We start from the raw sequence: 14,283 nt of genomic DNA on the forward strand, positions 1-14,283 counted from the left end.
GAAGAGCAAAGCTAGGAATATGTCTAAACATATTTTGCTGTGGTCTCTACTAATATTTTGACACAGCTTTATGGAACTGTCAAGCAATAGAAAACTAATCAGGTTCATGGAGGATGCAATTGCAGTTCAGACAATACAGATAAAGATGGGTAAAACAATAAGATGGTATCAAAGAACAATATGTTGAAAGAGAAAGTTTCTCCACACTTTATATACATGTGTTGATTATCAGTATCATATGAACAGTTCATTTTCATTCTACTCTATTACAAATTCAAGGAGACTGGACTATCACTAACCTGTAATTCCTACTGAGAGATCTTTATAGCCTCCCAGACCAAGTGCCCAGAGCAAGGACAGACCAATGGGTTGACGATTTTGGTATGAATTAAGCAGAGCAGTAACATTTGGAATATTTGCCACCACAATCCGTGGATTCTGAAAAGCCATGAGCTGTAAGATCATCTTATAACCTAATACTGATCCACTAGCTGAAACAAAACAAAAACAATTCAGTTAAATTTCAAATAAATAGTCTCTAATGTGAAACATAACTGGCACTAATAACACAACACAGCCTTTGTATTAATTCAATGAATGAAGGAATGGAATGGAGAACAAATAGAATATTCAAGCAAAACCTTGGATTTATTAGATAATGAAATTCTACAATTTAATCTGGAATGTAAACTGAAACTGATGCTTTTGTTTAAAAGTGTAACACCTAGGTCATCGGCCCAATATAAATGATGAAAATCATGGTAGTATGTAATAATATGACATCACAAGCACGCCTTGTAATTATGAAATAAGGGGAGAATGTGTATTATGATGCAATTTTGTGCTGTTTATAAATGCTTTTTTACAATTTGCTTTACGTCGCAACGACACAGACAGGTCTTATGGCGATGATGGTGGAAGAAAGTGCTGGGAGAGGGAAAGAAGCGGCCGTGGCCGTAATTAAGGTACAGCCCCAGCATTTCCCTGGTGTGAAAATGGGAGACCACCTAAAACCATCATCACGGCTGCCAACAACAGGGTTCGAAATCACTATCTTCCAAATGCAAGCTCACAGCTGAGCGACCCTCACCACAAGGCCAACGCGCTCAGTTCTAATAACGTTGGTGTAAGTCCACATATGTATGGAATGGAAGTTAAAATATTGCTCAAGATTGTGTAACGTGGGAAAGCAGTGGCTAAATAAGGAGAGACTGTTGAACTCAGATGGAAATACCTAGAATTGTTGCATCACAAGGTTTGGAAACCTGGGTAGCAGTTGGGATGCATAAGTTGAGGACTACAATCTATTAACGTGAAACAACTGAGTAACACTAAGCACAATTGTATCACCTTAGCGGTGGCCAATCAGGACAATGGGAATTTTTAAACTTTGATCATCATCTCATTGACTGGAAGATGCTAGTAGATAAGTCGTGTAGTGTGGCTACCAGACAACTCTTGGGATGCCAATGCCATGTGGTCATAATGATATAAATGCAGGTTCGAGCAGGAAGAGAGGTCATTCTAAGATTGTTATGCTAACATTGCTATTCTGGAAGGTTTTCATACCGAGCTCGATAGCTGCAGTCGCTTAAGTGCGGCCAGTATCCAGTACTCGGGAGATAGTAGGTTCGAACCCCACTGTCGGCAGCCCTGAAAATGGTTTTCCGTGGTTTCCCATTTTCACACCAGGCAAATGCTGGGGCTGTACCTTAATTAAGGCCATGGCTGCTTCCTTCCCACTCCTAGCCCTTTCCCGTCCCATCGTCGTCATAAGACCTATCTGTGTCGGTGCGACGTAAAGCAACTAGCAAAAAAAAAGTTTCCATGAGGAGATTATTCTTATGAGAAGCTGATTGTGGGACTGTTCTTCTGTGAGATTATTATGTAGAGACTCTTATTGTGGTGAGGTTATTATTCTGAGACTGCTATTCTGCCATGTTATGAGACTATTCTGAGATCTAAGGCTACACCTTCAGTTAGATGCACTGTCGTGCTATCTGACAGTTATTTTTCATTTGATATACACACATCAAAAAAAGTTGTGTGTATTGCTGGCCAAGAGTCTTAGTGGTCTCAAACCCATTACCAGTTCTTGCGTGCATGTATATCTGCTGTGTATACTAGCCTGTTTCAATGAGGACAGCATGACATGGTTTTGTGACAGGCTACCAGTGGCGCTGTATGCTTGAGCGCACTGGCAACTGGGTAAAGCCTGCATGTAGTGTGTTCAGCGTGCATCAGAATGCCAAGGACAACCGTAACTATGCACGATCGCATTCGTATAGTGACACTGGTGCAACAGGAGATGCGGCAGATTGATGTTGCTGCTATCGTTCGCGTGAACCAAAGTGACATTTCCCGGATATGGAACAAGTTCAGAGTAACCCACTGTCGCAGACCGACGCTGGATGAGTAGGCCAAGAGGAAAACAACATGAGAAAATCAATATGTACGCTTAATGGCTCAGATATATCCCAATCTCAAATATTATTATAATATTTGAGATATACGTCAACTTCAATACGGAACCAAAATGAGAATAGTTACTTGTAATATATCCCTATCGTCGAGCTAGTCATCTGAGGCAAGACCTTCGAACAGCAACAGGTACCAATGTTTCGCCCCAGACTATTCGTTATCTCCATGAGGTACGGTTACACTCCAGAAGGCCTATTCGAGCGCCTCCACTTACTCAACATCACAGAAACATCAGACTGCAATGGGCAAGACAGCAGCAGCTAAGGACCAGCGAGCAATGGGACCAAACATTGCTTACAGACGAGACCCGTATCTGTTTACAGTCCGACAATAGATCTGTGCGAGTGTGGAGACAACCCAGTGAACGTATGCATGACCAATACATCAGAGACCGATACCAACAGAGAGGAGGTGGCGGTGGAATGTTTTGGGCTGGCATCATACATGGTCGCTGTACCCCTCTTGTGTTCATCAGAGGGCATATGACAGGCATATGTTAATGGGATACTATCCTAGCACCTGTAGTGAAAGGCTTTGCTGACAATTTTGGCCCAACTTTCAAGTTTGTTAATATCTCGTCCGCACAGAGCTGGCATTGGCAATGTCCCTTCAGGAGAATTGTATTCACAGAATGGACAGGCCTGCCTATTTGCCTGGTCTTAACTGTATAGAGCAGGCATGGGTACTGCTTAAAAGAGCAATCTGGAACTACACTCAATCTCCAGTAACTATTCCAGGCCTCATTTATGCAGAGATGTTGAGAGGTCGCGTCAAGTATTGATCAACTCATGGCGAAGTTTTAGAGTCAATATGAGATTAAGATTATCATCATGTTTTTCTGTCAATAAGCAAAAATGCTTTCAGTTTCATTGTATGTTGTAACAGATAGCCAACAAACATCTTAATGTGTTGTTTTCCAACTGTTGTATTAATTTATAAGTAATTCCATCTCATTTTCATCCCAACTGTGCTCCATAGCAATATGCAAAGCATGTCTTTGATGTGCATAATGAAATATGACTTGCTTCTCACTTGTGTTGCATGTGTGTCCAATTTAACAGTCATTGTTGAAGGTAGAGCTGTATGGCAGCATGGGTTAGTGGAGTCCAGTGTAGTGTAAATCCTATTGCATTATGTCTGAGAGCTGAAGACTGATTGATTGATTGATTGATTGATTGATTGATTGATTGATTGATTGATTAGTCCAACAGATGCTGGTGGTGAGCTACGAGGTCCTGGATGCAAGAGTGAAGCATACGTGTGTGACAATTTTAAGTTAAGCATAACACTGCATAAATTAGTATGATCCTAATATGAGGCAGGCGGTGGTACCTTGACTTTATAAGCTAGCTATCTCTATGGGTGAGTGCTATAAGGAATATTCTTCAGACGCACGAACTGTAAATATATAAATAAGACGTGAAATGCTCATGTCTATATGCACTATCTTCATTATGTGTGACAATTATTTTCACAGAAAATAAATGAAAAGTTGTGAGGTGGAAATTCCGTCATATGTTTGTAATTGGGAAGAAGTTGAGTTAGTAGACGATTCTTCATTTGTATTAAATTCATATTTAAGTTTATAGTAGTATTTTCTTGTAGCATGTTACCTAGATTTAGTTTTAGGGGGTTAGTAGGTGTCAGATAAGGTTAGGAAGCAAATTTGGAGACTTGTCAGTACATGATCAATGCTCTGGGAAGCTGGAGATACCTCATGCTATACAAATTTATTTATTTATTTATTTATTTATTTATTTATTTATTTATTTATTTCTGTAATTATATTACAGTGGCACCCAAATTCAAGTTTTGATGTTATTCTAGCAAGTTTATTTAATAGTAAGGGGGGATAACTTTTATGCGCACCCCAGTAAATTCATAAATGTTTATTTCATTTTATTAACACTAGAACAGCAGAAGGGGTCAAAATGACACTCGCCTTGAATTTTTCTTTAATAATGTGTGCATGGTTGTATCATTTCTCTTCAAATATCTTGACTTTTCATCGTTTTTTTTTTATCCTGTTTATGGTAATGTATCGCATCCAGAAAAGTATTTACATTTTCATAGATTTTTGATAGGACATACCCTGGACAGCGGTAAGGGTCATTTTGACACCTGTACAATTCCTTATTACAACGCAGCAGTTTGCATTGTCAAACAACAGTGTTTACCCGGTCTGGATTTTTAGTATTGTTGAGCTCTTACTGTCAGACGAGTGTTGCAGTTAGCGGGATTAACCTGGGATAAATTTGTGGAAAAATGCCTTCACTGTTACCACCCAAGAGAAAATATTACAATCGATGAACAATTACTTCCCAGCAAAACCAGGTGCAGATTTACCCAATTTTTTTTTTTTTTTGCTATTTTGTTTTACGTCGCACCGACACAGATATGTCTTATGGCGGCGATGGGAGAGGAAAGGGCTAGGAAGTGGAAGGAAGCGGCCGTGGCCTTAATTAAGGTACAGCCCCGGCATTTGCTTGGTGTGAAAATGGAAAACCACGGAAAACCATCTTCAGGGCTGCCGACAGTGGGGTTCGAACCCACTATCTCCCGGATGCAAGCTCACAGCTCACAAACACGACCAACAAATATGGACTCAAATTCTGGATTGCTGCAGATGCGGACTCAAAATACATCTGCAATGTCTTTCCATACCTTGGTAAAGTTGACACGCATCCTGATAAGCGGCCTTTGGAATAGTACATCGTACTTCGCCTCGTGGAGCCCTTTCTAAACCAAGGGAGAAACGTGACGGCAGACAGCATCTTTACATCTCTCCAACTTGCTAAGAAGGTCCAAGAGGAAGAAACTATGCTGGGGGGTAACAATCAACCCCATTCGTTGGGAAATCCCTACTTAGGTGAAGCAGTCCATGTCTGAATGACACTCTACAACCACCTTGCAACAGACCGGAAACATACAGTGCACCTTGACAGTGTACCAAGGGAAGAAGAAGAAAGTCGTCCTTCTCAGCACATGGCATGCTGAAGCAACCATGAACAGAGAATGAAAGAAGAAACTGGAAACTGTAACTTTCTACACCATCACGAAACACGGCGTATATGTGGTCGACCACATATCTATAAATGTACCACCAAGGCTGCATGCAGGAGGTGGCCAATGCATATCCTTTTCAATATCCTAGACCTACCAGCTTTCAATGCTTGGGTCATTTACAAGCAAGTAATGGGTAGGAAGATAAGGTGGAAGAATTTCATCCCCCAGCTGGCTGGTGAAATTACAAGTCCATCTATAAACTACAAGTAGTGCTAAGTTGGTCTGTGTAAAGGCAACAAATTTAGTGATGCCTGCAGTAAGTATCTCAAAGCAGTGTGCAGAAAATGTGCACGAAATGTAAAAGTTGTGCGCGCAAAATGTACTTAGAGAATTCTAAATTTTCCTAAAAGTATTCCTAAAATGTATAATTGTTGCAATGTGAACGACTAAGAAAAGGTGTTCAATTGGTTAGTTTTGTGAAAACTCCTTAGAGAAACAGAAACATGGTGCAGTTGTATTATTATTATTATTATTATTATTATTATTATTATTATTCATGTGTCCATGAGTAATATAAAAGGTCCATACACTAATTTCAGGTATCAGTGTTAAATAAATTTGTGGAAACACAGTAGAAGAAAATACATCTCTTTTTTGTGTTCTAATTTGAACGTTTCAGAGTATTTCGTATGAAGTGTCAAAATGACCCCTTACCGCTGTTCTAGTGTTAATGCCCATCAGGCAGATAACCATGAAGGTTCATCATATGGTAGAATATTATAATTTAAGCCAACAATGAGGCATGTTTAGGCAAGTAATTTTGAATATCCTTATCAGGAGTTTCAAATGTTCCCCAAAAGAGGTGGTAATAAATTTGAGGTCTAGGAAAGTTGCAAATGGCACATCAAGTGTGGCTGGAATAAGGTCCAAATTTGCTTTATAATCTAGGTATGCACAGGGGAACTAGGTATATTTGTGTTGAAGTCGTCATACTTGAATGTTATGAGGATTTCTAGTGAACCTGATATTTTGAAATGAAGAGGTAGAAATATGCAGCAAAGAGTTATGTTTGAGAGTAAAAGTAGTGTTAGTGAGAGCTTAAACATAAGTGTACAAAGGGATTAAAATGAAGTATTGAAAGAATTTTTATTTTTTTTAATCTGCAGCGATGAGGAAGGAAACAGAAAAAGTAGTCAATATGATGATTTTTGAAACTAATAGAACAGATTAAGGAATTACTCAGGAAAAATTAGTAGTGAGGGGAAAGAATTAAGGGATGATTTAAGTGAGAAAATTAGTGATTAGGGGAATGAATTAAGCAGTCAGTAGAAACAATTAAGTAACAAGTTTGAAAATCAGCAAAAAGAGTTGCATAATTTGGGAGAAGTGCTTACTGAAAAGATAGATTTTCAATTGTAAGTAAGGAAATTGATACCATCAGATATATTCCTCAAAGACTCCTCATTCACCAAACTAAATTGACTATCTTCACAGAAATTTCCCTTTCAATTTCTGAAACTTCCATGAGAGCATCAATTGCCACAGTGTTATTGCCAACAACACTAGCACAAGAATTCCTTAATTTCTTCACACACCTTAGCTGAAAAATTGATAATCAGATGGATTTTTGGAGTAGTGGGTGTAGAGAAATTAGGGAAGATTTGTAGGAGAACCTACTATGTGCTAGTGTTGATGGTGATTGCACTGTGGCAATTGATGTTATGGTGGAAGTTTCAGAAACTGAAAGTGGTTTTTTGTTAAAGTAATCAAGGTGGTTTGGTGAATGAAGAGTCTTTGAGGAAAATATTTTATGTTGTGGATGTTAGTGTAAGGGAGAAGATTAATGTTTGGTTGGTTATGTGTCAGAATGGTGATGTTCAGATTAATGAAATTTCTGTTAATAGGTTTGAGAGTAAGTGTTATTGGCATGAAGGATGTGTGAGTGGGAGCTGATATGAAAGTATTGAAGATGGAGTAATTGTTGGGGAATTCAGTAGAAATGATGGACCTCACAAGATGAATTATGTATTGATTTCAGACACTGCAGGAGCGTGAGTGATGGAACGTGTGCGAAGAATTGTGTGAATGAGCTTGGGGTATTCATGGTATGTTGGATAAGGGTGAGTGGACTATAATTGTAAGTGTCGTTCATGAAGGCTTGTTTGAATTGGATTAATAATAATAATAATAATAATAATAATAATAATAATAATAATAATAATAATAATAATAATAATGTTATTTGCTTTACGTCCCACTGACTACTCTTTTACAGTTTCTGGAGACGCCAAGGTGCCGGAATTTTGTCCCGCAGGAGTTATTTTACGTGCCAGCAAATCTACCGACACGAGGCTGACGTATTTGAGCACCTTCAAATACCACCGGACTGAGCCAGAATCGAACCTGCCAAGTTGGGGTCAGAAGGCCAGCGCCTCAACTGTCTGAGCCACTCAGCCCGGCAGAAGTGGATTATAAGTCACTTTTTGTGCATAATGGGATTTATATAAGGATGGTAAATTGTATGGGGATTCATGGTTTGAAGATTTTAGGACTATTAATTGTGTTGGAGATTACATGGGTATGTGGAGAAAATTTAAGGAAAGCGAACATGGCAATGTGTGTGAGAACAGAAAATTAATTCAAATGTGCATTTAATGTAATGTCCAATGCTGTAAGTAGTGTGAATTATTTGAATGACATGTTGAATAATATTGATGTAAGAAGCAAGATCTTTACATGTTTTAAGAAAAGGAATGTTTGGAATATGAAACTTATATGTTTTCAAATAACAGTCTGTACAAGTCGTGTGTGAAAGATGGCCAATACAGACATGGAGAAGGTTCAAATTTCGAACAAGATTTCACTGACTGTTAGATGCCAAGAGATATGTTGTGGAGAGCGTAGCTACCAGTCGACTTTTGGTGATGCTACTGCCACGGGGAGAGAGCCTTTATAAACTTGCGCGAGCATGTAACAAGGTCCTTTCTTCATTGTCCATTGTGCGCTCAGATTCAGTCATTTATTGACTAGAGTCACAGTCATCTTTAATGCATGAACTCTGTGTGTGAACAGTTTTCATTTACACATTTTGCTGCACGCCTCTTCATTTTTTTTGCTATTTGTTTTATGTCGCACCGACAGATAGGTCTTATGGCGACGACAGGACAGGAAAGGCCTAGAAATAGGAAGGAAGCGGCCGTGGCCTTAAGGTACAGCCCCAGCATTTGCCTGGTGTGAAAATGGGAAACCACGGAAAATCATCTTCAGGGCTACCGACAGTTGGGTTCGAACCCACTATCTCCCGGATGTGAGCTCTCAGCTGCGCGCTCCTAACCGCTCGGCCAACTCGCCCGGTCTTCTCTTCATTTTACTCGGACTTTGCTACGCTTCACTTGACTATATTTTCATCGCAAACACTTAATTTGATATTGTTACAGAGTGAAGATTTGATTCGATATTATTCACTTAGCATGGTGATGTGACTATATGAATTGGTTCACAAAGAAATGGCCTCAGTCACATTTTTTCGAAATTGAGTCAACATTGAATTTCTCATCTTAAATGGTCATCACATCTATATATATAAAATAAGAGTTTTGTCTGTACATTGCTCAGAATTTGAAAAGAATGGTATTTCTGTATCGGTCATGTCCATAGTAACAAGAAAATGTACTTTTTACTTTTCCGTAATTTCTGTCTGTCTGTCTGTCTGTCTGTATGTACACGCATCACGAGAAAACGGCTGAAGAGAATTTAATGAAAATCGGTATGTAAAGTCGGGGGATGAGCCGCTACAATCTAGGCTATAAATTATTTTATTCACGCTGAGTGAAATGGTAGTTTAGGGGAAGGCCTTAAATTTAATTATCCAATATTTATATTATTAGCGGTCCTATCGATAAATACTATATGACTAAAGTTATATAGAATTCAATTTCCAGTCATTTATGTTTTATACATTTTTACCGTACCGGCTCTGATAACACAGATATTAATGAATTTGTATTTTTGTTGCTAAGTCCATATCAACACCGAGCCACGAGAAAATGGGTTAACAGAATTGAATGAAAACCGCTATATAGAGTCGGGGATAAGAAACTACAGTTTAGGCTGTAAATAATTTTATTTTCCCCGAGATGAAATGGTAGTTTAGGGGAAGGCGCCTAAAATTTAATTTTAAATACCGGTACCTATGTTATTGGTGCTATAGAAGAGTACGGTACTACGTAACAAAAGTTATAGACAATACAATTTCCGATCATTTATGTTTCATTCAGTTTTACTGTACCGACTATGATAAGAGTGGTATTTCAGAAGGCCTACAATATCCAAAGCGCTTAACACTGATCAACAATTACTTTACATTGACCATTGTTTGTTGTGATGTTCTTCGTTTCTTATGGTGCCGCTTAACTCCGATAGATGGGATTACCATTGCGTACCGAGTATAACAGCCTGACTGAACACTGGCGGGAAATAGCTGGGGAGTTGGGAAACTTTCTTCTTTAGCATGCCATTCATCTGGTTCATACATTTTCTGATACTGCAGGAACGTAATACACTGGTTCATCAACATTCACCAGTATCCAGTAATCGGGAGATAGTGGATTCGAGCCCCACTGTCGGCAGCCCTGGAAATAATTTTCCGTGGTTTCCCATTTTCACACCAGGCAAATGCCAGGACTGTAGCTTAATTAAGGCCACGGCCGCTTCCTTCCACTTCCTAGACCTTTCCTAACCCATCGTTGCCATCAGGCATATCTGTGTCGGTGCGACGTAAAGCAAATAGCAAAACAAATAGCATCATAGCATGCGAGCTATTCAGTCCCTAATCTGAGGCACTGATTGGAATGAGTAATGTGCATTTTTAACGGAATAATGACAGAGGAGTATTCATGGCAGTCTGCGACCTGGTTGTTCCAGCTCTGGAACTTTGGACTTAGATCGGCACCGTAGTACTGTTCGATGAAAGTGAGAAAGTGTGCGGTTTTTCATTTGATCGAGTATTTTATATGATAACATTGCTTTCAATCGCTACATTCCTACTGACGTTTTTGTAATGACCTATGTTGAATTCAGTTAGGAAAACCACCAAGTCAGTCTTTCTGAGAATCCCGTAGCGAAGCACGGGTACATCAGCTAGTTTTTTTATAAAGAAAGGAGATCAGTCCAGCCTCTCCGTCACTGTGATATTGTGATTGGAAAGTTAGCATTTTGTAAAGGAAGGGCATCAGTCCGGACTGAAGCCCTACTTTCATGAAATACCCATAAAAGCGCTAGGTGTTTGTCGATTAACAACACGCTACTCTCTTGTTCTTATGCATTGTTTTGAGGCCATTTGACTGTGTGCATCATTATTGTATACTGAAGTATTTTATTATTTCTCATTATACTGAACCTATAAAACTATATGTTTTATCATTCACTGATGGCTTGAGCATAAATACTTTCAGACTAGGTAGTTGCAGTCGAGTGCCATCATTTTTGCCAATAAACTCTGCATCCCCAGCAGGAAAGATACCTATTAAGAAGAGGAAAATGGATGATCTGAAGAAACTGGTCGAGTATATACCTGATGAGTATCAGGAGAACTTCACGGAGGTGACTTCTGGGACTACTGTGAGGAGGAGGAGATGACAATGAATATGATTATTAGAGGACACGGAAGATTTCGTCTCATTTCAGTAACTGTTCTTCGTCCTGAGACTAAGAACTTCGTTATATTATTCTAACATTTTTCTGTGAACAAAAAGGAGGCTGTATAGAAACTTTAAGTGATTAGATAAAGCTACTCAGTTGTAAACCTTGTTTATAAAGAAAGGTCATCTGTCCACAAGATTTTAAAAATGTGTGTAATTGAACTACTGATTATAAATTCCTGAAATATGTTCAGAGGAATCCTAATATGCATTCTCTATTTTCTGGTAACAATTTTTACATTTCTATTATGATAGTAAAAGTTGTAAACCTCTTTTGTAAAGAAAGATCAGCAGTCCACAAGATTTTAAAAATCTGTATAATTCAACTACTGATGATAAATTAATGAAATATATTCAAAGGAATCCTAATATGCATTCTCAATTTGACAGTAACAATTTTTACATTTCTATTATGATAGTAAAATGTCCAGATAGTTTTTCTTGATTTCCTAACAATTAGCTAAAATGGACTGAAGCCCTTTCTCTATGAAACAATTCATATTACCTCGTACAGTGATGGTACTTGTTATTCTCATTTTACAGTGATAGTGCTTCTTATTCAATGTGTATATGAGGTAAAAATGGAACAGTGATCTCATACTTTCTAAATTTCATATCTGAGGCTAGGCCATCTGAAAGCTGTATAAAAGTTAGTAAAATTGGTACAGTGATTTCTGGCTGGTGATGTCTTGGAACAACAAACCAACTTACAAATGACTGTGGCAATAGGAGAGGCCCAGAACTCAAGATTGAAGAAGTGTGTGTTCTGATAGGTTAGGGATGCACTTTGCAAATAAGTGGCTTCCAACGTAAGGCTGGTTGTAGCACCTGGTCCTTACTAGTTACAATGTTCAGTGAAAATAATGTTTTTACAACTTGCTTTAAGTCGCACCAACACAGATAGGTCTTATGGCAATGATGGGATAGGAAAGGCCTAGGAGAGGGAAGGAAGAGGCCATGGCCTTAACTAAGGTACAGCCCCAGCATTTGCCTGGTGTGAAAATGGGGAAAACATGGAAAACCATCTTCGGGGCTGCCGACAGCGGGTTTTGAACCAACTATCACCCGAATACTGGATATTGGCCGCACTTAAGTGACTGAAGCTATCGAGCTCGGTAAAGTGAAAATAATGTGTGCCTGGACCTGTTATAAGGGATATTACCATATGAGGTATGTACAGTGTAAATTTTTGTAAAGTGAACTGTACTGTTTGTGAAGTGGGGAAGAAGGAAATGTAATAATTGTGTATCGTGAGTGCTGTTAGAATATTGGATAACTTTTAATTCTCAGTAAATTTAATAGTTGAACTTATAACAACTTTTATTGGTGAAGTAAAAACCTGGCATGCTATCAAGATTCATTTTCAGGATTTAAATAGTGTCAGGTAAGAGTAGGAAGCAAGTTTGGATTCTCGTCAGCACATGACCATGGAAGAATCGCAACGACTTTCGTCCTCCCTGCGAACCATGTGGCCTTGCTGCGGTGGGAAGGCTTGTGCGTCCCAATGAAGCAGATAGTCCAGCATTCATATCAGATGGGTATCTGTCGAGGAACCAGAGTAACTAATGGTTCATTGAAAGGGGGGTAGCAGCCTTTCGGAAGTCACAAGGGCGGCAGTCTAGATGACTGACTGATATTGCCTTGTAATAATACTCAACATGGCTCAACTGTGTTGATACTGCTGCACGACTGAAAGCAATGGGAAACTACAGCCTTACCTAACTCCAGAGGACATGCACCTCTCTCTGCATGAATGATATACTGATGATGGCTTCCTCCACGGTAAAATATTCCTAATCACCAGGTGGAGAATACATGAGAGGGGGCAATCATCAGGAAGATGGATACTAACATTTTGAGAGTCGGAGCGTGGAATGTTAGAAGTCTGAATTATTGTGGTAGGGTAGAGAATCTGAAAAGGAAGACATATAGACTGAAGTTGGATGTAGTTGGTATAAGTGAAGTACATTGGCAAGACAAACAGGATTTTCAATCAATCACTACTGATCTGTACCATAGTACCATATCTGAAGTACTTATTTGATTATTGTTTGGTTGGAGGAGCTATACCAGATGAATGGAGAGTTGCTATTGTAGCCCCGGTGTATAAAGGAAAGGGTGATAGACATAAAGCTGAAAATTACAGGCCAGTAAGTTTGACATGCATTGTATGTAAGCTTTGGGAAGGCATTCTTTCTGATTATATTAGACATGTTTGTGAAATTAATAATTGGTTCGATAGAAGGCAATTCGGTTTTAGGAAGGGTTATTCCACTGAAGCTCAACTTGTAGGATTCCAGCAAGATATAGCAGATATCTTGGATTCTGGAGGTCAAATGGACTGTATCGCGATTGACCTGTCTAAAGCATTTGATAAGGTGGATCATGGGAGACTACCGGCAAAAATGAGTGCAATTGGACTAGACAAAAGAGTGACTGAATGGGTTGCTATATTTCTAGAAAATAGATCTCAGAGAATTAGAGTAGGCAAAGCTTTTTTTTTTTTTTTTTTTTTTTTTTTTTTTTTTTTTTTTTTTTTTTTTTTTTTTTTGCTAGGGGCTTTACGTCGCACCGACACAGATAGGTCTTATGGCGACGATGGGATGGGAAAGGCCTAGGAGTTGGAAGGAAGCGGCCGTGGCCTTAACTAAGGTACAGCCCCAGCATTTGCCTGGTGTGAAAATGGGAAACCACGGAAAACCATTTTCAGGGCTGCCGATAGTGGGATTCGAACCTACTATCTCCCGGATGCAAGCTCACAGCCGCGCGCCTCTACGCGCACGGCCAACTCGCCCGGTAGGCAAAGCTTTATCTGACCCTGTAATAATTAAGAGGGGAATTCCTCAAGGCAGTATTATTGGACCTTTATGTTTTCTTATATACCGGGTGGTACAGCTGCCCCTATTCACGCAGTTTTATGCAACCCGCAGATTATAGTCGAACCTAAAAATATTGACCTTGACTACTCACTACAATGTCTGCTCTTACAACGCTTTCCATAATTAGTTTATTTGTGTCAAGCAAATCAGCATTAATGATAAAATACCGATTGATGGTAAAGAATCGTGAAAATTATATGTCGCAGAAACGTCCTGTA

General features: G+C 39.1%; 1 protein-coding gene across 1 annotated transcript in view; it reads right to left on the reverse strand.

Annotated features, from left to right (window-relative positions):
- Positions 1-14,283, reverse strand: part of Tmem214 (Transmembrane protein 214) — a 430,961-nt gene that overhangs the window by 326,089 nt on the left and 90,589 nt on the right. The window contains exon 4 of the mRNA XM_067140553.2: positions 300-491. Coding sequence (XP_066996654.1) covers positions 300-491 — 192 coding nt within the window. The remainder of the gene's footprint in view (positions 1-299; positions 492-14,283) is intronic.

The sequence above is a fragment of the Anabrus simplex genome, chromosome 2 (genome assembly GCF_040414725.1).
Source record: "Anabrus simplex isolate iqAnaSimp1 chromosome 2, ASM4041472v1, whole genome shotgun sequence".
Classification (NCBI taxonomy): Eukaryota; Metazoa; Arthropoda; class Insecta; order Orthoptera; family Tettigoniidae; genus Anabrus; species Anabrus simplex.